The 22,000-nt window shown below is 41.7% G+C and overlaps 2 protein-coding genes across 13 annotated transcripts in view; one reads left to right on the top strand and one right to left on the bottom strand.

Annotated features, from left to right (window-relative positions):
• Positions 1–5,249: 5,249 nt before the first annotated feature.
• Positions 5,250–20,874, bottom strand: C8H21orf58 (chromosome 8 C21orf58 homolog). 9 transcript variants are annotated; one of them, XM_072121526.1, is made up of 12 exons: positions 20,719–20,873; positions 15,085–15,273; positions 13,930–13,978; positions 13,034–13,103; positions 12,590–12,650; positions 12,078–12,151; positions 11,780–11,971; positions 10,377–10,488; positions 10,123–10,259; positions 8,911–9,152; positions 8,710–8,763; positions 5,250–5,440 (listed from the first exon to the last, which is right to left on the bottom strand). In XM_072121526.1, the coding sequence occupies exons 4-11, from the start codon at positions 13,091–13,093 to the stop codon at positions 8,715–8,717; spliced, it is 927 nt and encodes a 308-aa protein (XP_071977627.1). In that variant the 5' UTR covers positions 13,094–13,103; positions 13,930–13,978; positions 15,085–15,273; positions 20,719–20,873; the 3' UTR covers positions 5,250–5,440; positions 8,710–8,714. The 9 variants fall into 9 exon arrangements, with proteins under 9 accessions (XP_071977627.1, XP_071977631.1, XP_071977622.1 ...); XM_072121530.1 differs by having other exon boundaries at positions 8,710–8,768; positions 15,186–15,273; positions 20,719–20,872; XM_072121521.1 differs by having other exon boundaries at positions 15,186–15,273; positions 20,719–20,872.
• PCNT (pericentrin) overlaps positions 20,624–22,000 on the top strand; it is a 49,575-nt gene continuing 48,198 nt past the window's right edge. For all 4 annotated transcript variants that reach the window (XM_072121517.1, XM_072121518.1, XM_072121519.1 and 1 more), the window contains exon 1: positions 20,624–20,941. In XM_072121517.1, coding sequence (XP_071977618.1) covers positions 20,885–20,941 — 57 coding nt within the window. In that variant the 5' untranslated portion in view covers positions 20,624–20,884. The remainder of the gene's footprint in view (positions 20,942–22,000) is intronic.

Genomic DNA, 22,000 nt, shown 5'->3' with positions numbered 1-22,000 from the left:
TCATTTGGGGTGCACAATGAAATTGGAATGTTAAAGAGGACCTGTCAGCTCGGAAAACCCACAGACCAAATGTGGCCCCCATAATCCTCCCCCAGCCCCTTTCTCCCTAGCCGGTCTTTTTATTAATTTCTGTACAGTAAATTGATTTAACACGATCCGACCTCTTACCAAATAAGAGGTCGGATCGTGTATCTGACGCGCTGGCAGTCGGCGTTATTCATTAGGGGGAGTGCCGTCACACCCCCAGCACGCCCCCGCCAGCGGTCTCATTGTAGGAGAAGCCGGCAGCACCGCATCACTGCCGGCTCTCCGTGCTGTTTTAAAGAAGCCTGGCTCGGCCACAGCCGCTGACAGTGCGGCGCGGCCGACCGGCAATGTGAGTGAGCCAGGTTGCGGCCGCTGTTAGTGCGGTGCGGTCGAACAGCGGAGAGCCGGCAGCGATGCGATGCTGCGGGCTTCTCCTACATTGTGACCTGTTGGCAGGGGCGTCATGGGGGTGTGAATAGGGGGCAGAATGAATGAAGCATAATGAAGCAGAAAACAAGCCCTCACACAGCTCTGTACATGGAAAAAATAAAAAAGTTACCGTATGTATTTTTGAAGGTGGGGAGTGAAAATTTGAAATGGAAAAATAAAAAAGGGCCTGGTGGTTAAGGGGTTTAATATCAGAAAAATGGGCCCATGTCTTCTTTCTGCCATTAATTATGGCAACATAATGGTTCTGTATACTGAAGTCAATGGGGAACAAAAGGTGAATAGAATAGCTAATATTATATTAAATTAAAATGTAACTGCAAGCAAAAAGTGAAAATTCAGGCTTTATTTATTATGCTCCCTGCCATATAATGTGCCATTTCCAACAACTCCCCTCTAAAATTCTCTATTCTTGCAGCTGCCCCCTTTTCTGTAGCCTCCTGATTCTGTTGTGCTCCTATAAGAAGGGAGAAAAATATAAATATACCATACATTCCCGAGTATAATAGTATAAGCAAAGGCACCTAATTTTACTACAAAAAAATCTGGGAAAAAGTATTGACCAGATAAGTCAGTCAAGCTGGATAAGCCATATAAGCCCTAGGGAGGGAAGTTCGGCTGCTACTCTAATAAAATGTCCAGCAGCAGCCACACCCCATTAATAAAATGTCCAGAAGCCTCCCATCACTAATGAAATGTCCACTGTAGAGTCCAGCGGCGTAACTTGGGAAGGCAGCCCCCCTTAGCAGACATCTGAATGGGGCCTCCCTACACCCTCAGAAAATATACATATTTGTATACTTACACATTTATACACTGCTGTATATTATATACAATGTGCAGCATAATATGTATATAATGGTGCAGATGCTCCATTCTTTAATGAGTCAGGTCAGATCCCAGGGTTCCCTGACACTGTGGGCCCCATAGCGGCTGCTATGGCTGCTACTGCTGTAGTAACACCCCTGGAAAGAATGCCTCTTTAAAGATATGTCCACAGCAGAGCCCCCTTTAAAGAAAGGTTCAAAGCAGAGCCCCTCTTTAATGAAATGTCCACTGCAGAGTCTCCCCTCTATTGAGAGGGGAGGAGTGAGCAGCACTCACCTCTCCTCCTCTCCAGCACGCTATGGGTGGGCATACGTCCATGTGATTGCAGCCTAAGGTATCTACGTGTTTTTTAACCCTAAGTGTGTTGCTTGAAGATTTCTTATTCTATCTATCTATCAAATTCTCCTTAAAGGAATTGTAGCAGTATCGATAAGACAAAATAGATGGAAAATACTCACCCACTCTCATCTTCATGTTGATCCCTGTGGTGGTCTTTGTTAATCTTGACACGCCGGGATCAGCTAGAAAAAATAATTATAATTAGCAGCCTCTGCCGGAGAGGGAGATGATGTCACGCAGGAGGCGTGAATAATTAACATCTCGTCCCTGCGCTCTGACCTGCTAATTACAAGTCTTTTTTTAAAGGTGTGCAGGGAAGCGACCCAAGTTGGGCGCACGATGTTAGTGAATCACGGCACAGTGCATTGACGTCGGACAATGCACTTTCGGGATCTCCTCCAGACCGGGTAAGTAAATGTGCCCAATGTTTCCTATCAGATTCAAATAAATTAAACTTTAACCACTAAAATGAATTGTGGACCGCTTCTTCTCTGTCCTCACGACTAAGCAAAGGTGAGTCTAGCATTTTGATTATTTTTGCTAATGAGAAGTTTAGTCACTGCAGTCCAGTTTAGCTTTCAGTTCAAATGCTCTTAAATGTCGAAACACTGTATGACAAGACAGATCCTTACCCTGTACAGTGCCAAACTAGCTAGAAATACTAGCTGCAGTGTGAAAACAATTACTTATGGAGATTCTCTGCATTATCCTGTCCTGTCTTCCATTTGTCTTTGGAGGGCGACCAGCCTTCCTTGGGACTTAAAAGAGTTTTTGATGTTGTACAGATGCCTTGTTCTAGATATCAAAGAATTGGAATAACCAATTGCTCTTGCTTTGACCTTCATTTGGACAACCTGATACCAGGGGGAAAGGTTGTCCAGTCAGTTTGCAAATGCACACCATTTTTGCAAAGTCAGTAAAAACTGGAAAGTTAGGCTACCAGTTAAATTAGGTTTGTCAGGTTAATAAAAGGAAATCAACCATTTAGAGATTCATTATTCCTTATTCATTATTCCTAATTATTCCTTTATGTATATATATATATATATATATATATATATATATATATATATATATATATTCACGTATGATAATATTCATACGTGAAATATTCATATGACTACTGGAACTTGCACTGACAACAAGAGTTCTGTTCCCCCACTTAAAGGAAATCTACATCAAAATCAAGTAGGATAAATCAGGGACACTTACAGATTCCAGTACAAGACTGTGGGAATCTTCTTATCTTTGAGATCCATGGCCTCCTTCCTTCTAAAGTTTAAAAATTTTACTAATGACCCAGAAGGGCTCTGGGGCGCGTTGCCAGAGCCCCTCATTGCTGCAGGTAAGAAGAGCCCCTCCCCTTTGCTCCCTCAACATGTCCCCCTCCCTTTGCCTGATGTAATCTCACTGTAGCAGAGAAAGGTTCAGCACGCAGGAGGAGGGGGGAAGTGCTTCTGCAAAACTGTGACAGCCTGTGAAGCTACAGCACAGAGAGGCTCTGGTAACAACCCCCATCATAATTTTAAAAGTTCATTTTTGTAGGAAGGAGACCATGGATAGCAAATATAACATTAACACAGTCACGGTGCCTGTAAATATGAGTAAGTGTCCCTGTTTTATAATTATTGATTTTGTTGGTTGATTTCCTTTAAATTGATCTCCAGGTCATGCAGGTTTATTGCTTTCCAAATAAGTGTCCATGGGACTTCTGGAGATAGTGAAGTGTTTTACTGAACTATCTCTAGTAGTTCCATAGAGAATTAATTGAGCATTAGTTAGTTAGAGGGACCCGACACTTACTTCAAGTACATTGAATTTCGGTATTCTGCAATGGACAAGAAAGGAATTTGAGTTGATCCGAACAACTGTTAGATAAATAACCAGGTGATTAATACGGTCCATTATACAGACCTTCCTTATATATATGCTCTAGCTGTAAATCAGCCCCTTCTTATAAAACACAGTGGGGCACATTTACTAAGAATGTAGGAAACTGCACTAAAAGTGCTCTGCCTGTGTATAATGCTCAGTGCACCAGATTCATTAACCCCTTAATGAGGTTTTTTCGCTCATTTCTCGCTCTCCGTCTTCAAAAATCCATAACTTTCATTTTTCCGTATACAGACCTGTGTGAGGGCTTATTTTGTGCATAATAAATTTTACTTTGCTGTGATGTTATTTATTATTCCCTGCCATGTATTGGGAAGCCGGAAAAAAATGCATGTGCATCACGTCCTTCAGGGCTCAGTTTTTACGGCTTTCACTCTTCGCTCCAAATAACACCTCTACTTTATTCTTTGGTTCAGTACAATCGCGGTGATACCAAATTTATACATGTTTTATTGCGTTTTAATATATTTTTAAAAATTAAACGATGTGTGTACAAAAAATGTTTCCTGTTCTTAGCTGAAAGGAGTGGCACTCGGTGTGGTCTTCTGCTGCTGTAGCCCATCTGCCTCAAAGTTCGACGTACTGTGCGTTCAGAGATGCTCTTCTGCCTACCTTGGTTGTAACGGGTGGCGATTTGAGTCACTGTTGCCTTTCTATCAGCTCGAACCAGTCTGCCCATTCTCCTCTGACCTCTGGCATCAACAAGGCATTTCCGCCCACAGAACTGCCGCTCACTGGATGTTTTTTATTTTTCGGACCATTCTCTGTAAACCCTAGAGATGGTTGTGCGTGAAAATCCCAGTAGATCAGCAGTTTCTGAAATACTCAGACCAGCCCTTCTGGCACAAACAACCATGCCACGTTCAAAGGCACTCAAATCAGCTTTCTTCCCCATACTGATGCTTGATTTGATCTTGACCATGTCTACATGCCTAAATGCACTGAGTTGCCGCCATGTGTTTGGCTGATTAGAAATTAAATGTTAACAAGCAGTTGGACAGGTGTACCTAATAAAGTGGCCGGGGAGTGTACCCTTCATAGCACCGTGGCGGATATATCAGTCATGGAGCGTGAAGGGGTTAAGAACGTGCATCAGAAATCATGAATCTGGCGCTTCCCTGCACTGGCCTGAGTTCACCAACTTTTTTGTGGTGCGACTTTAACATAGGCGTGCAACAGACTTTGCGACATAAATCTGGCGCACGCGCCGACTAAGCATCCAGAATGCCCCCTTATTTGTGTCGCACGGAGGCTAGTGCAGCTGCGCCACAAAATGGTTGCTTGCAACACATTTGTGGTGCAGATTCTTCTTAAATTCCTGACCGAAAACTGTCCAAAACCCTTAGTAAATGTGCCACGGTATTCTAAAGAATGTGCAAGTGACAGCACACGGCTATCCTGTCAGTCCCATAGACATTGCATGGAGCAGTGGCCACTTGTGCAATGGTGTGCCATTATCACTTGGATTCTGACCCCTCGTTCTCCTGATTGTGGGTGGTGCCCAGTGGTAAGTCCCCCACCAATTATAAGTGCAACACTCATTTTGTGGAAATATAATATCGAAGATCATCTTTTACAAAAATTTCCATATAATCTACAAAAATACATTGATCATGATCCATGTACAAAAGTTAACTTTTCTTTTATTTGCTAAAGATGAAATCACAACTTTTTACATTTTATAAAAATATGTTATGCAAATAAAACAACACATTGTATCTTTTACATTATCATTGGAGGACATTATTGGAGGAGTCTCATGCATATAATGACCAGCAGCTCTTTCCAATGACTGTTCTTGTAGATATGACTGCCTCTACATGGGAATGTAGCTGTGTGGTCACCAGTCTCCCCTCAGGAATTGCTCTTTGTCAATTCAAAAGTCATTTCCTGGGCGAACAAGAGACTATTGAGCAAAGAAAAAAAATCAGGTTAAATGTTACAGATTTTTATACATCAACTCAACTTGGGTTTCCATTTTTTACCATTTCAATATCTCTGTGTTTCATCAGTGGGTGAAAACATTTTCATTGTTAAGGCGCAACAATGTAAAGACTCCTTATGCTTTCATATGCAACAATTTTTAAACCTATCAACCAATTATCAGGGATTTGCAAAATGTTGCCAATTTAGATGAAAGATTACTATTGCTTTGTAGGGGGAGGGGTTGCAACATCTGACCACAAGACAGCATTGCCAAACAAACATTTATGTTACATATGGTGCTGCATATTAATCTATTTAATATTCCAAGCTAATTGTGACAATACATGGAGAATTCCATTAGGCCTTATCAGAAGCTGTTTAAAAAAATTTCCAGAATTTTATGTTGACAGCCTATTCTCTATATAGGACATAAATATAGAACGATATAGAAGTAAACTTAGGGCTCTTTCACATTGGGTTGTTTTTCACATGTGTGGTTCAGTGATTTCCACAGATGCCTCGCTGAGCCATTGTTTTCTATCTGTATTTTCACATTAGTGTTTATTGTCATTGATTTGTTGTCTGGAAAAAAAATTAATTATGTACCATTTTTCAATAGTTGCGGATCATGGAAGGCAATAGAAGTCTATTAGAAAGCAAAAAACCTGATCTGTGTTTTTTTTTCACTGATGAGTCTGAGAATCCAGGTGTGATCTTTTCAAAGCATTGTCAAACCTTCAGCAGAGCCAAGACAAAATCAAAACGGAGACACAACACAGTTCAGTGATTTTCACTGATACCTCACTGACCCATTATTTGTGTGTTTTCACATTGGTTTTTATTTTCACTGATCCTTTGTTCGTGGAAAAAATTTAGAAACCTGTCCTTTGATTTTCACTGATGCGATAGAAGTCTATGGGTCCGCAAAAAAAACGGACAACAGGTCAGTTTTTTTCCACTGATGAGGGTGAAGTCACACGTGGTGTTTTGAATCCATTTTTGGCCCATTTTTAAGCAGTCCATTAAAAAAAAAACACATGCATGTTTTCCCAATTATCTTAATTAAAACCAGTCAAAAACGCATGCGTTTTTTAACGGACTGCTTTAAAAAGGGCCAAAAAGTGTTCAAAACACCACGTTTGACCTTACCCTGAGGCTGGAAACGTAAGCGGAGCACACACGCCAATGTGAAACCAACCTTGGGGTAGCTTCACTGTGGCATTTTTTTTCTCTGAACCCATTTTGGCCTATGGACACATATATATAAAGAGAAAACCATCTGTATGTGTCCATAGGCCAAAATGGGTTCAGTGAAAAATCACTCATGTAAAAAAAAACACCAATGTGAGTCCATCCTTATAGGGAGGATTTTATCATATGCTGGCCTGTGTATGATGAAGGCACTGGCCCACTCTGCTGCCCCTTCACACCCCTCACTTGGCTTGGAGATGGTGTAAAAGGGGAAATTAAAAAAAAAGTGTAAAAGTGATTCCCCTATCTAGAGGGTAGGCAAATCTATCAGATTTATCTACTGTGACCTGAACTGACAACAAGAACAGTCCTGTTCCTCCTCCATTTAAACGGAGCCCCTGGTCTTGTAAGCTGATATACTGACTCTGTTTAAAACTGTCTAAGTTGCTAATATTTTGTGAAAAAAAGGATTTGTTTCTTGTAGCAAACCCTACATCTAAAATAGACAATCTTGCCCAGTGCTCAGATTTTGTAATAACCACCCCTACACACAAGTAATCTTTACCACCACTGATAATTTCCATATGAAAATGTCAAAATGTGCAATAAGGTAGGAAATTAAAGGTTGTGTTATGCACTACTAAGGATTCTAGATATGGAATAAGGAAATAAGTATTCCATCATGGAAAAAGGAGAACTTGGCCTCCAGTGATACCTTAAATAAGGCATGAGTGTCTGAATGGACTTCAGACAGTTCTGTTTCATAATCATTGTTCCTCATCACTACAGAGTAGGACAATGGTTTGGTTAGGTGCGAGGCTAGAGATGTAGATCAGAAAGGAAATGATTCTTGGAGATTCAGAGTCACTAAAGATTCTGGGTATGAAATGTAAAAATAAGTTTTCCAGGGTGGAAAAAATGGAAAATTATGCCTTCAATCCAACCTTAAATAAGGCATCTCCCTATACAATAATGTCTACTTGTTCAGTCCAGAAATCTGGTTTGGCTATTCACCACTAAACTAGTTCCCTTTACTGTTCTGAGAAGATGCAATATAATCCAAAAAGTCTTCTGTTGGGTGTCTAATCCTTTTACAAAATACTTCCTGGTTCGGTTATTATAGTATGCCATGTCACTAGGCTTCTTGAATGAGACATAGATATTGATGCCTTATTTAGAGTGAATCTGTCAGGGAGATTAAGTACACTAAACCACTTGCAGGTCCTTATGGAGGGTTAGTTTAGTGTCTCAAATTGTTCACTACACAGTAGCATTGAAAAAAAAACATTCATACTTACCTGCAGTCCTGTGCATTGCGGCTAGTGAAGCTGACGTAGTACACCCCAACTTCACTGTGCAAACACTGAAGGAACGGAGCACGCGCAGTGAAGCTGGGGTAGTGTCTCGGCTACACTTCCCACAAGAGGAGGGGCTGGCGTGGGATCTGTTTATGTGTGGCCGATGTGCCTCATCAGACTCACATCTAGGTAAGTATTAATGTTTGTTTTTAGACCACTCTAATTTAATATTCTGGTCGATTGGGGGCCTAAAGCCCAGGTCCATACAAACCTCTAGGTGATTTAGGGTCCCAAATTGAAATTTTCCAAACCATATGGAAAACATATTTGTATAACTTCCTCTGGTTGCAAAATTACAAGGGATGATTCATCACTGAAGTGAGGACAGGCCATCTTGATTAACCCCCTTTAAAGATTTTGTTATAGGAACAGAAAAACAAATATTCTGGAATCAGTATTTGACACTCCTTTCACCTCTGGCACTGATGTGAACCAAGCCTAGATTGGAAGACTGGATACAATCTATGTCATAGCTGAAAAAAGATTCTGACTGTAATACCATTCACTGAAAGCAACTAGAGATCTTGAAGATGGGAAGTAAATGCAGCACATATGACATTTGAAAGTTGTATACATTTTGGGGTAAAAATCTTTATTGACACAAAGCTGGAAACCCCTTGAACCTTGTCAGAGTCTATTACATGTGAAATTTACATTGTCTTGTAGTATAACGAATGAGAAGACTATTCTTCACTCTCACCTTGGTCATGGCCTTATAGTGCGCTCGGGACTCTGCGTGAGATTCCATCCATTGCTGCACTTGAAAAATTAAAAATTATGAAAGGATAGATAAGGCAGATCCGGAATAACTGAGAAGTAATTCAATTGCTGATTTATATACTAAGCCGGTGATGTCTACTGGGTCAGTGCCGAGAAAGGTTCTGTTCCATAGATGACTTACATGTGCATTGCTGGAAGTGTTGTAGTAGGACCAGTGACATGGTGCACAGCCTGAGGGAATCCCCCCATTTGCCCCATGGTGTTTGAAGGCATCATTTGAGGCCACATTGGATATCCCATTGGTGGCTGCATTGTTGGAGGCGCTGCCGGAAGGCCTGGTGGTGTATAGTGGTGGTGATGGTGTACTGAAGATGGACGGATCTTCTCAGTTTTCAGCAGTACAGGGTTCCCAATCTGAAGATCCTGTAAAGATGTAGAAATATAATGAAAATTCATTTAATGGCCTATTATTAGGCTATAAGAATTAACCCACAAAGGTAATCTTTGCCATATGACCTCTTAGTACTAGGGGAAACCAGTGCTTGAGATCTATCTATATGAGCCAGAACATAGGTATGTTCTTTATAAGTGTCTCTCTTTCTAATTGAGCTATCCTTTTATTATATGAATGGCAACTGTGGCTCCAACTCTACAGCAAACTAGTAATGATCATAATGCCAGTTGCTCAAATCAGGGCGCATAGCAACCTAGACACACATAGGAAAAAGACAACTCAAGCCAGCTCACCAGGTGATGAGAGTCTCCCAGTCAATCTGTTTCCCACAGCTGAGAGGTAGGGATAAGTTCGGCCATGAAAAAAAGGGGGGAAAGATGCACATTTGTTGACGCGTTTCGGAAAATTAATCCCTATTCGTTATTCCACACACTATATATATATATAAATAAATAAGGATTTATTTTACGAAATGTGTCAATAGGTGTGCATCTTTCCCCCTTTTTCACGTGCACATGATAGTTTTTAAAGGACATCTACCACCAGGATGAAGGATTGTAAACGAAACACACCGACATACTGGTGTGTGCCCCCTCTGGCAGGATCTGCTCTTCTTTTAGCTTCTTATGCCCTGGTTTTCACAAAAAAAATTTTTTTTAATTATGCACATGAGCATAAGGGGGTCCAGGCTCCAAAGGAGTTAATCCAGCCTGGAGCCCCTCAGGCTCATTTGCATAATGAGCTTTCTTAAAAACAAGGGCATAAGCAACTAAAAGAACAGCAGAACCTGCACACCAGTATGTCGGTGTGCTTGGTTTACAATCCTTGATCTGGTGATAGATGTCCTTTAAAATGGACTAAATAAATCTTTGTTTTTAAACCTTCCCTTTTTCCCACGCTGGAGCAACCATTATTTATACTATTCACATAGCAACCTACCTGTGACTGAGGTAGTGCTTGTGGTGCATTTCCAGCAGTTTGTGACAAAGCCATAGGGGGCAGTGCTTTCAGCATCATGTTCTGCATAATGATCTGGTGCATCTGAGCGTTCTGCATAAGCATCATCTCCACCATATCTGTAAGAAAGAACAGGTTATAACTAGCCACATTCATGTCTGGGTAGATGGGTGATCAGTAATATCCATGAGGAACAAAAGTCTTAATCCTATTCAAGTACATGGACAACCTCCTACCTTCTTTAATGCTCCCAGAACGTGGCGGATAGGCTTGTGGAGGAGGAATTTGAGTGATCAGTGGCTGCTGAGGAGGTAACTGCTGGATTATAGTTGCTGGCTGCTGGGGTAACTGAACAAAAAGGATTTTTTTGATTTTTTCATATTTTTATTAAGGCAGCACATTACAAAGGAAGCTAACAGATCCAAACTAACAGACTTCAGCGAGTTTGACAGGTTTTACAATATTCTGATTTTTTGGGAAAGTAATTAATCTTAAGGATATTGTAGTGGGGATTCTACAAACTGGAGGCCTCTATGAGCCATATGAGAGCACCATAAACATGTAGTATCTGTCATTTGAATAGTTATATGTAAGAGATCAGGGGATTTATCGAACATTATATAATAATAATAATAGTATTATTTTATAGGAATTATGTATTATGGGAACATTATAAACTGACACGCTGGTGTCACGGATCGCACTTTCATCGGACTTTCCATATTTTTCAGGATTTGCGCAGCTTGGACAGGTATTTAGCAAGTGTCTGCGCTGGGAATGTGTTGCACGTGATTGTTTTTTGTCTCCGCACGTGTGGCTTGTATGCGACACAATTTAGGGGTAAAAGGTGCACCACAAAAAAGATGGTGCACTCTGTGGGACCTGAGCAGGGAAGCGACACATGCAGGATATCGGGCACACAATCTTAGTGAACTACGTTGGACAGGTAAGTAAATGAGCCCCATTGTGTTTTTGTAAAAGAATGGCAAATTGGTCCTCTAATATTGAGCATGTTATAAATCAGAAAGAACTAAGCAGATTATAAATAGTATACTGAGGGCAGCATGTTACAGAACAGGAGGAGCTGAACAGATTGGGGCACATTAACTAAGAGCAGTGCAAATTGAACTATGTGCAGTTTGCCTGTGTAGTGTGTCCCCTACACACTACACAGGCAAACTGCACATAGTTAAATTCAGGATTTCTGGCGAACATTCGTCATGAATCTTGCGCCCTCTGCACCGCTCCGTCAGAGCGCACCGCATTTTTTGGGGCAACTTAAACATGAGCTGTGTAACACAATTCTGTCGGACTTTGCATGTTAAATGTCCGAATCTGCACCGGAATACCCTTCAGTGCAAAACATGTTTGGCGCGGACCCTTCTTAAATACCTGTGCAAGCAGTTTGCACTAGAAAGAACTTGAAAAGTATGACAGAATACTGGCGCACAGAGCTTAGTAAATGTGTGCCATTGTTCATAGTGTCCCATCCGTAGGCAGCAGTTTATAGAGCAAGAGGGACTGAGGAGACTGTACAGTTTCCTGTCTTTACATATTGTAGATAGATAGGCAGCATGTTATAGAGCATTAGTAGCTGAGCAGACTGTACAAAGTGCCCAAAGTGTAGCTTTGCGCATACCTGTTGTTGGATGATCCTTGGTGGCTCTGGTGGCGGTGGCGGCGGCGGTGGAGGATAATAACGCATTGGTGGTTCTGGAGGAGGCGCAGTGTGATAGAGATGTAGGGGGGCAATTTGATCTATGTTTACTTTTTTCCTGCGTGTCCCTTCCCAGGTATGAGGCCTAGCTATCTCATCTAGGAGTTGTTGCTCCTATGTTCAAAAAGTCATAATAAAGAAAATTCAGGAATGCGCCAATATAAAGGATAATATGAATTGTCTTACAATTTCAGATGGTCTAGAGACATGATAAACTTACTCGTAATTTGTGCAGCAGATCTTTTCTCCTGCGTAGTGCAGATTGTAAAGCCTCTTCCTGACCATCAAAGCTCCCTGATAAAACAGATTATGGTCATAGTGTATTCAACCCTCCTTCATGAGTCACAAAAGTGTTTTCACTTGTGTTTTGCAGTGGGATATGTGCAGGCATAATATGCGCACCCACCACCCCCAGACTCCTTGTTGTAATAATAAATGGTCAGTATACTGCATGTCTCTGTCCATAATGATGCAGCAACCAATGCTGTTCTATACAGTAGCAAAAAGTTTTGCATTCCTGGCTCATACTCCTGTTGATTGCATGATGAGGGGTCATTTCAAAAGTGAACCCTGTTAACATAAACATTTAGAGTGGATTTTAATCAATTTCTCCGTTCAGGTAATAAAGATCTTCAATCTGGGGGTTTTGGCTGTTACCACCAATTGTCCAAGGACATAGCATGGAAGCACGAAACATACAATACAATTTGTGATTAAGATCTAAATTCTTACTTGCTGTCACTGGTTCTATATCAGACGAATCATCAGCAATATCACGCTCATTTTCTAATCTCTATAATGACAAGATAAAAATTTTATCTGAAAACAACACACAGCGTCACCAGGTATGCGCTATCATTGGACAGTGGTCACCAATGCTCACGGCTGTAAGCACATCCAAACTAGCAATATTATAATTCCATTTCCCAATCAATTAGCAATATCAACATGGATGGTATAATATAGCATAATACTATACATTGAGTTACATTTTACATTAAATATTCAAAGTTATATCCAGACGATACTGTCATCATAAATGCTGGCTAAGCCCTTTCATTTTTCTTTCAGTCATATGTATAAAAAAAATATACGTTTTATATTGCAAGGTGATGGACAATTGGACAAATATATATTTAGACTATAGGCATATGGTAAAACAAATATTAACCTTACCTTTTCTAAAAGTTTTAGTTTGAGCCTAGTCATATGATCCACCATATTGGGGTCTGTCATGTTTGAGAATCTATTAAAAATATGAAAAAGACTTTGTGAGTTTTGTGAATGGGGCGGCATTTATGGGGGGAGGAGAATAAAATGCTATACTTCACTGAATGCTGCGCAGCCATCCATACCCAAGTGCTCCTTTTCTGACAACCATTGAAATCATAATCAGCAGGGAATGATTGAAAACCAGTTGCACCCTCTGAAGTGGTAAGTATAGAGTTGCATTTTAGGCTGCGATGACAGGTGGCGATTGCCTTGTTGCCCTATCACATATATGCTTCCATGATAACACATGCAATTGGTAACCTGCCCCTGTTGTCTTGCATTGTTCCTGGCTTGGGCAGTATTTTTCGCTTGATATTGGTGTGTTTTAACTGTTCTTTGCTGCCGAGAGCAGTCTATATTCATATGCATGAGAAGTCAGGTTCTGTTTCCATTGCATTCTGAGATGCAATTCAAACGCTAGGGGGATGGACTTGGTGTGATGGCATATGGGTTTCCACTGAATCACACTCTATCGGTTACGAGCACCTCATATTTTGCATTGTTTCCAAACAATACACATGGTGCTCATTCCCAATCGCATGCATTTCAGTAAAAACACATCTGCTATTGGGCCAAGCACCTTCCCGTTGTGTTTGAATTGCATTTCAGAATGCAAATGAAACACAACTTGTGAACGCAGCCTTAGTCTATGTGCAGTCCAAAATGACCAGCTTGAACCCAGTTCAGCTGTATTTAGTTTAGATGTACAGGCAATTCCCAGGTTATGTACAGGATAGATTGTATAGGTGCATCTTAAAAGAAATCAATGATTAAAAAAAAACATATATAAAAATACTAACCCTCACTCTTCTTGATGTTGATCCGGCGCTGTTCTCCACACCAGGAGGCCTAAAAAACAAACTTATAAATAGGAAGCAGCACCAAGCACAGGGACAAGATATCCGGCACTCCGGGCTGATTATTATGCACACCCTCGCTCTTCCCTCTCCCATCCTGGAAGCATGGGGAATTGATGTGATATCACGTGAGATGTGTCAATTCATAATTAGCATGATGAAATGCATAATTAGCAGCCTGGAGCGCTAGACGTCTTGTCCTCGGTCTCAGGGCTGCTAATTATAAGTTTCTTATATCCTTGCGTGTCAAGACTAGCAACGGACGACGCAGGGATCAACATCAAGAGGAGTGGAGGTGAGTATTTCTATGTGTTTTCTTGCTTTTTCAAATGTTTGATTTTGTTTAAGTTTTGTATGTAAGTTGAGACAGGTATATTTAGTAAGTGTTACTCTGGACAAATTTCTGGTTGACAAGAGAACAAGGATTAACAATAAAGCTTCATTGCAGACACCTTTCAACCTATGATTGCAACCTAGGGCTAAAGTTCAACAAATAACCAGCTTCCTGAGAGATTCACCAGAGGTCACCGTGGATAAAAAGATTGGTCTGTAACTAGGAATTGTCTGAGGGCGCATTCACACACTTTGTTACGCTTTGGTTGCGTTTTCATTGCGTTTTAAAACTTATTACAACAGGTGATAAAACAGGAGGAGAGGTGATTTGCCTAATTACATTATTGTTAACATTTGCGTTTACAATCGTGATGTCAAAGCATGATGACAACAATTGTCTCATGTCTTATTTGCTGATTTAAGGTTTTAAAAGTTAACATAAGCATAAGTTTAACATGTATACACATGTAACTTAACATAAGCATTTAAAGATTTTATATATATATATATATATATATATATATATATATATATATATATATATATACAATTGTGAACAGATCCTGACATAAATTTGCCGCAATATCTTTTACTTAAGACATCTTATTCCAGACTAATTGTGTAGATCACAATGTTGAAGATGGGTTTATGTAGTGTAACGTCATAATAAGCCTCAAATTGAAATACAAAATATATCACTATAATAAATCTGATATACAAATACAGCTAAATTTGCCTACGAGACCTTGCAAATGATAAATTTACCTTGATGTGTGACCCCTGCTTCTAGTAATGGGTCCTTAAAATCTGTGTTTGCACTGATTCACCCCACCGTTCGAGGTTGATGTATGTAAGAGTGCAGTTACCTGGATCCTTTCGTCTTTATCCGCAGCAATATATTATCTCTGATGTGGTCTTATTCCCTCTGCTGTAGTGCTTGTTGCCGGTCACTACCTGTAAACAATCTTGTATCTAAGGCATGTGACTAGTGATGACAATCCCCCTCCACGCCCAGGATCACTCACTATTCATTGTGCTATGTGTACTGTTCCATAGAGACAGTTATCTGATGTCATCCCTGACTCCTCACCCATCCTCAGTGTATTGATCTGCCTGTGGATTTAACTAGACCAAAACGTGGGAAACTTACAGGACAAATGGCAATACTTCCAATTTAAAGGAAATCTACCACCAGGATCAATGATTATAAACCAAGCACACTTACATGCAGGTGTGTGCCCCCCTGTTCTGATCTAGGCCCCGGCGGGGGATGTTGCACTTCCTGCAGTATATACTCAGTGAAGGCCATAATAACCTACGGATGTCACTTTATGGCCTCCATCCCTGGCTGACGCTGAGTTTATACTGTGATTGTTCCCCAGTGGTATATGAGATTCATAAAACAAAAATCGGACTCCGAGGCGCCACTTCCACATAGACAGAATAATTTATTTATAAATAAGAGGGATGTCCTCCCTCGAAACGCGTCATCCTCATATTTATAAATAAATTATTCTGTCTATGTGGAAGTGGCGCTTCAGAGTCCGATTTTTGTTTTCTGAATCTCATGAAACCCTACTGGACAGTACTATCCAGGTTACAGGACATTGTGCGGCCATCACTACTATAGGCGTACCTTCTAGCCTATCTCAGGTAATTCCCCACCTATTGGGACCCAGGACACCTGTGGGTTAGTCCACCTGATTTGACTCCTCTTACTACTCTATGGGAGAACGATCTCTCTTTTTTTGTATTTTTTCCAGTGGTATATGGGGATACCATGAACATCAGCAGCAGAACCTTTGGAGGACCATCAATGGTCCTGAAATGGCTCTTGTGTACAGGAACAGATGTATGAGGATTTCATGGGTGAAGGTTCTTCTGTGTATAAAGTGTGGTAGGTTGTTTGGGTGTCCATGGACCCCCTAGAAGACTTGAGCCCCTGCCTAAAATATAATACACAACTGATGCTGCTGCCCTCCGTTGTAAAGCTACGTCAGGAATCATCCTGAAATGTTTACATCATAGGGAATAAAACGTGATCTGAATATAGCCTTATGTGCAGGCACAATTTAAAGGGTGTTATGGTGACATTGGAGTGGCTGAGACAGACGCGTTTACTTTCAATTCTGACCTGCATTAGGGTAATACAGCAAAAATTATAATACTTTAACCCCTTCACGCTCTGCACGGCATAGAGATGTGGGGGCTGCATGAAGAGATCTCACGGGCTGAGCCCTCTCCATGCAGAGGAGGGATCTGCTACATATTGAAGCAAACACCCACCGCCAAGGGTGATGGCACACGTGGCGTTTTGAACGCGTTTTTGGCCCGTTTTTAAGCAGTCCGTTTTTGACCAGTTTCAATTACGATAATTGGTCAAACCTTTCAAAAACGCATGCGTTTTTTAACGGACTGCTTAAAAAGGGCCAAAAACACGTTCAAAACGCCACGTGTGCCATCACCCTTATACCCGTGGACGGTGTTAGCACCGATCGAAGGTATTAACCCTGCTGATGCTGCCGGGATGGTGGCACGTGGGCGCTGCCATCTTTGTTCCGATTGTTGCTGCCCGGAAAGGAGGAATTGAGGAGCAGCGATCAGTTGCTAAGACAGCCTCAGGTCTTCATCAGACGCGAGGCTGTCTGGTTTCTGCAGTTTCGTTACAACGAGCCTTTGGCTAATTGTAATGAATACTGTGTAAAAATGCTATATATTGCAATATATTAGTATTGCAGGTTATGGTAGGAACAATCAGACTATCTAGGGTTAATTTACCATATAGGGTCTAAAAATAATAGTAAAAAAAGAGAAAGTTAAAAAAAAAGTTTAAAAAAATTATAAAAACCTAATAATTTAAATCACTCCCCTTTCCCAAGAACTGATGCCCGATCAAAATATAAAAACAGTTATTGTTGGTGGTGAACCCCATACCGAAAAATAATCCCCAAATGTCCAAAACGCCAATTTTACATCATTTTACATCACAAAAAAATATAATAAAAAGGGATCAAAATGTTGCACACTCCTCAAAATGGTAGCAATGAAATCGTCAGCTCATTTTCGCAAAAAATGAGACATCACACAGCTCAGTACGCCAATGTATGAAAAAGTTCTTAGCGTCAGAAGATGGGAAAAATATATTATTTTTTTCGTACACATTTGTTTCATATTTGAAAATGTATTAAAACACAATAAAACCTGTATAAATTTGGTGTCACCCTGATCGTACCGAGCCAAATAAAGCAGAGATGTTATTTGGTGCGCACAGCAATAGTCGTAAAAACCCACAAAAAAAAGCCCACAAAAAAGTGACGCAAATTCTTTTTTTTTTTTTTTGCGAATTTTCCGGCTTCCCAGTACACAGCATGGAATAGTAAATAACGTTACTGTGACATAAAATTTGTCATGCAGAAAATGAGGCCCCTTCCACACTAGCGTTGCATTTCACGTCATGGTGCAATGCGTGAAAAACTGACGTTTTTGGCTGCTTTTTTGTTCCATTTTGTTCCGTTTTAAATGGATGGGTTGCTAGGTGACATGAATCAGTGATTTTCAACCTGTGTGCCGCGGTACACTAGTGTGCCGCGACACATGGTTGAGTGTGCCGCGGGGAAAGTTCCCCGTACCATGGTGTCCATGTGTAATGCTGCCGCCGCGCCCCCTGTGTTTCTGCCCCATACTTACCTACAAGCCCCGCGTCGGCGATCCGCCCATCTTCTGTAGCTCCTGCACCGCACGGCCCATGTCACGTGACTGGCGCATCCTGACGTCAGGTTGCGTAAGTCACGTGACCAGAGGCGCGCGGTGCAGGAGCTACAGAAGGTGGTCAGATCGCCATTAGGATTGAAGGTACGCGGAAGAAGACATCAAGGGTAAGTATATAAGGTTATTATTTGTATAGGGAAGGAAGCTAGGGTCTTTTTTTTAATTAGTAAAGGGGGGCCTCTAGGGCCCTTTAATTAGTAAAGGGGGGCCTCTAGGGCCCTTTAATTAGTAAAGGGGGGCCTCTAGGGCCCTTTAATTAGTAAAGGGGGGCCTCTAGGGCCCTTTAATTAGTAAAGGGGGGCCTCTAGGGCCCTTTAATTAGTAAAGGGGGGCCTCTAGGGCCCTTTAATTAGTAAAGGGGGGCCTCTAGGGCCCTTTAATTAGTAAAGGGGGGCCTCTAGGGCCCTTTAATTAGTAAAGGGGGGCCTCTAGGGCCCTTTAATTAGTAAAGGGGGGCCTCTAGGGCCCTTTAATTAGTAAAGGGGGGCCTCTAGGGCCCTTTAATTAGTAAAAAGGGGGCCTCTAGGGCCCTTTAATTAGTAAAGGGTGGCCTCTAGGGCCCTTTAATTAGTAAAGGGGGGGCCTCTAGGGCCCTTTAATTAGTAAAGGGGGGGCCTCTAGGGCCCTTTAATTAGTAAAGGGGGGCCTCTAGGGCCCTTTAATTAGTAAAGGGGGGCCTCTAGGGCCCTTTAATTAGTAAAGGGGGGCCTCTAGGGCCCTTTAATTAGTAAAGGGGGGGCTCTAGGGCCCTTTAATTAGTAAAGGGGGGGCTCTAGGGCCCTTTAATTAGTAAAGGGGGGCCTCTAGGGCCCTTTAATTAGTAAAGGGGGGGGCTCTAGGGCCCTTTAATTAGTAAAGGGGGGCCTCTGGGGCCCTTTAATTAGTAAAGGGGGGCCTCTAGGGCCCTTTAATTAGTAAAGGGGGGCCTCTAGGGCCCTTTAATTAGTAAAGGGGGGCCTCTAGGGCCCTTTAATTAGTAAAGGGGGGCCGCTAGGGCCTTTTAATTAGTAAAGGGAGGCCGCTAGGGGCTCTTAGTAAAGGGAGGCCGCTAGGGGCTCTTAATTAGTAAAGGGAGGCCGCTAGGGGCTCTTAATTAGTAAAGGGAGGCCGCTAGGGGCTCTTAATTAGTAAAGGGAGGCCGCTAGGGGCTCTTAATTAGTAAAGGGGGGCCGCTAGGGTTTTTTTTATTAGTAAAGGGAGGCCTTTTATGACTGTTTTAGTGTCATTTTGTGCTATTTTGGTTGGTGGTGTGCCCCAGGATTTTCTAAGTATAAAAAGTGTGCCGCGGCTCAAAAAAGGTTGAAAATCACTGACATGAATAATTCCCCTGCTCGAGATCGAGCATTTAATTAAAAAAACACAGTGAAGAACAGTGAAGAATAGAATAAAAACAGTGAACACAGGATCATTTAAGTGAAAAACACAGTGAAGAATAGATTACAGATGTTCGGCACATCTGCTTACTTGTCGGGAGATACGTGCGGAGCGTTGCGAACAAAATAGCATGTGAAGAACAATATATATGTGTGAAGAACACATTGCAGAACTTGCATTGCACTCTGTCCCATTGTTTCCAATGGGTCTTTCCTCATTTGCGTTGTTTTTCACGCGCGTGCTTGCGTTTGTTTTGACGCGCGTCAAAATCGCAGCATGCTCTACTTTTGCATCTCGAGCAGGGGAATTATTCATGTCACCTAGCAACCCATACATTTAAAACGCATTGCACTTGCAATGCTTGCGAGTGCAATGCATTTTTGATGCGTTTCCATAGACTTGAATTGGACGGGAAAAAACGCGCGTGAAACGCAAAAGTAGAGCATGCTGCGATTTTGACGCGCGTCAAAACAAACGCAAATGAGGAAAGACCCATTGGAAACAATGGGACAGAGTGCAATGCAAGTTCTGAGCGTCAAAAGCACGCGCAGAACTCGCGCGTGAAAAACGCTAGTGTGGAAGGGGCCTAAGCCTCACAAGAAAAAAGTTATAGATTTTTGAAGGTGGAGAGCGAGAAATGAGAGAAAAAAACCTTAAGGGGTTAAACAATGTTAATAATGCCAATAATAATAGTTAAGGGCACGGTCACGCAGTGTGTTTTGAAACGCATTACAACAGATGAGATGAGGGGGATTTGCCCAATTACATTACTTTTAACATTTGCTTTTACAAAACACGACGTTAACGCGTGTGTTAACAATGTGTTAACAAATGCATTAACATCACATGTACACTGCGTTTTGTAAACGAAAATGTTAACAGTAATGTAATTAGGCAAATCACCTCATCTTAGCGCCCTAAAGGAGTTTGCCATTTTTGGACCTTCTCTGTAATGTGATTTGTATCAGCTATGGCCATATAACAATCCCCATGTAGTGTTTGTAATTGTCACCGCGCTTGTCCAATCACTCTGTACGTGTCTTGACTGAGGAATGAAATCTCGTATTTCCCGGTCCACTATATGCCCCTCTCTGATTGGTGGTTTAGCCCAAGGGGGTGTGGCTATACCCAGATGATGTTTACTGAGAACGGTCACTGTGCAGGAAAAGAAGAAGAGCCGCAAGGAATCCAATCCAATACCATAGCTACGAGGACACGCCCCCTTATAGGGGGCGGCACCAAACTTATTATTCTCACCAATCACATAGCCGCGATACAAGTTCGTTTTGTGGGCGTGACGACAGTGAATGTTAGAGAGTTGATTGGCCGAAACTTTATAACGATTGGGTACGGATTTTGGCGGATGAGGCGGGCTCGTTAGCGCCATGTTGTTGAGTCTTGGAAGTGACAGTTAGTGCAAAGTATGGAGGGGACCGAGGAGGAGCAGCGCAACAAGAAGCTGCAGGCGGGCAGGGAGAAGGTGAGGCTGTGCTGGAATGTGCTGAGATCCTCTGTGCTGCTGTGCGCGGCCTCCAGGGCTATTGTGTCTACTCAAACTTCTGCTACAGGTGTCAGCTGATGAGCAGAGCCTGCTGGTTATAGCAGTGTATGGAGACCCCGGATGCAGGGGCAGATATAGGGGGCACATCCTATGTCAGATATAAGGCTACAGGCTGGTGGGAGCCTCGGGCCACAATTTACCTGACTCAGATGTTCTGGGCCTAAAGTTCTCTTTTTCCCACCCATGAAGTGTACACTGTGCTGGATACACTTGTGGGTTTTGCACCAATGTGTGTGTTTGTAATGTGTGTGTGTGTATAGATATAGAGATAGATAGATATAGATCTTTAGAGGATTCCCCTTTTTATGTGAAATCTCACCCGTTAACCTCCCCTATAAAAAGCATAGAAGCGTCATTTGTTGCCTCAGATGAGTCATGTTTTGAGGCTGAAGGAGCAGAATTTCTTCTGACCTGACATTACCTTTGGTTCTATGATGCCTAAAAACAGTTGATTTTTGTCATAGTAAAGTGAAGAGTTTAATCTTTAAAGGAAACCTTCATATCAGCAATCTACCCGTTGCGGTACATCTGATGGTAGGTTCCCCACTTAACTGGAACATATCTTTAGGTAATCCTAGAATACACAGAATCAGGGAGGCAACACCTTGGGAGGAGCAGGTAGGCAGGAGCAGAAGTGTGGAGTAGCCTTTGCCCCCACTGGCTGGAGAGGCTAGTCCACGCCCCAGTAGCCTCTGCTGTAAAATTAGCATATTGGTTATATAATCTGTAGTTTAATGTAGAAAATAATATAAGATAGATTAGGGTATAGAAGGTCACTGGGAACCTACCATCAGATCTGCTTTAATAACTAGGTTTCCTTCAAAATAAAACCAGAATTGTGATTCTGTATGTATAAAAAAAAAACTTGGATACAAACAGTTATTCTAGGAAATGTGAGCTGCAGATAAGAATCTCATTCAGGCCTATGTCATTAGCTTCCTCTATCTCTGGTTCTATAGCTCCCAGAACCACAAGCCT

This window comes from Engystomops pustulosus, chromosome 8, assembly GCF_040894005.1.
Source record: "Engystomops pustulosus chromosome 8, aEngPut4.maternal, whole genome shotgun sequence".
NCBI lineage: Eukaryota > Metazoa > Chordata > Amphibia > Anura > Leptodactylidae > Engystomops > Engystomops pustulosus.
Note: the sequence above shows the minus strand (reverse complement) of the source record. Positions and strands in the feature narration are given on the sequence as shown.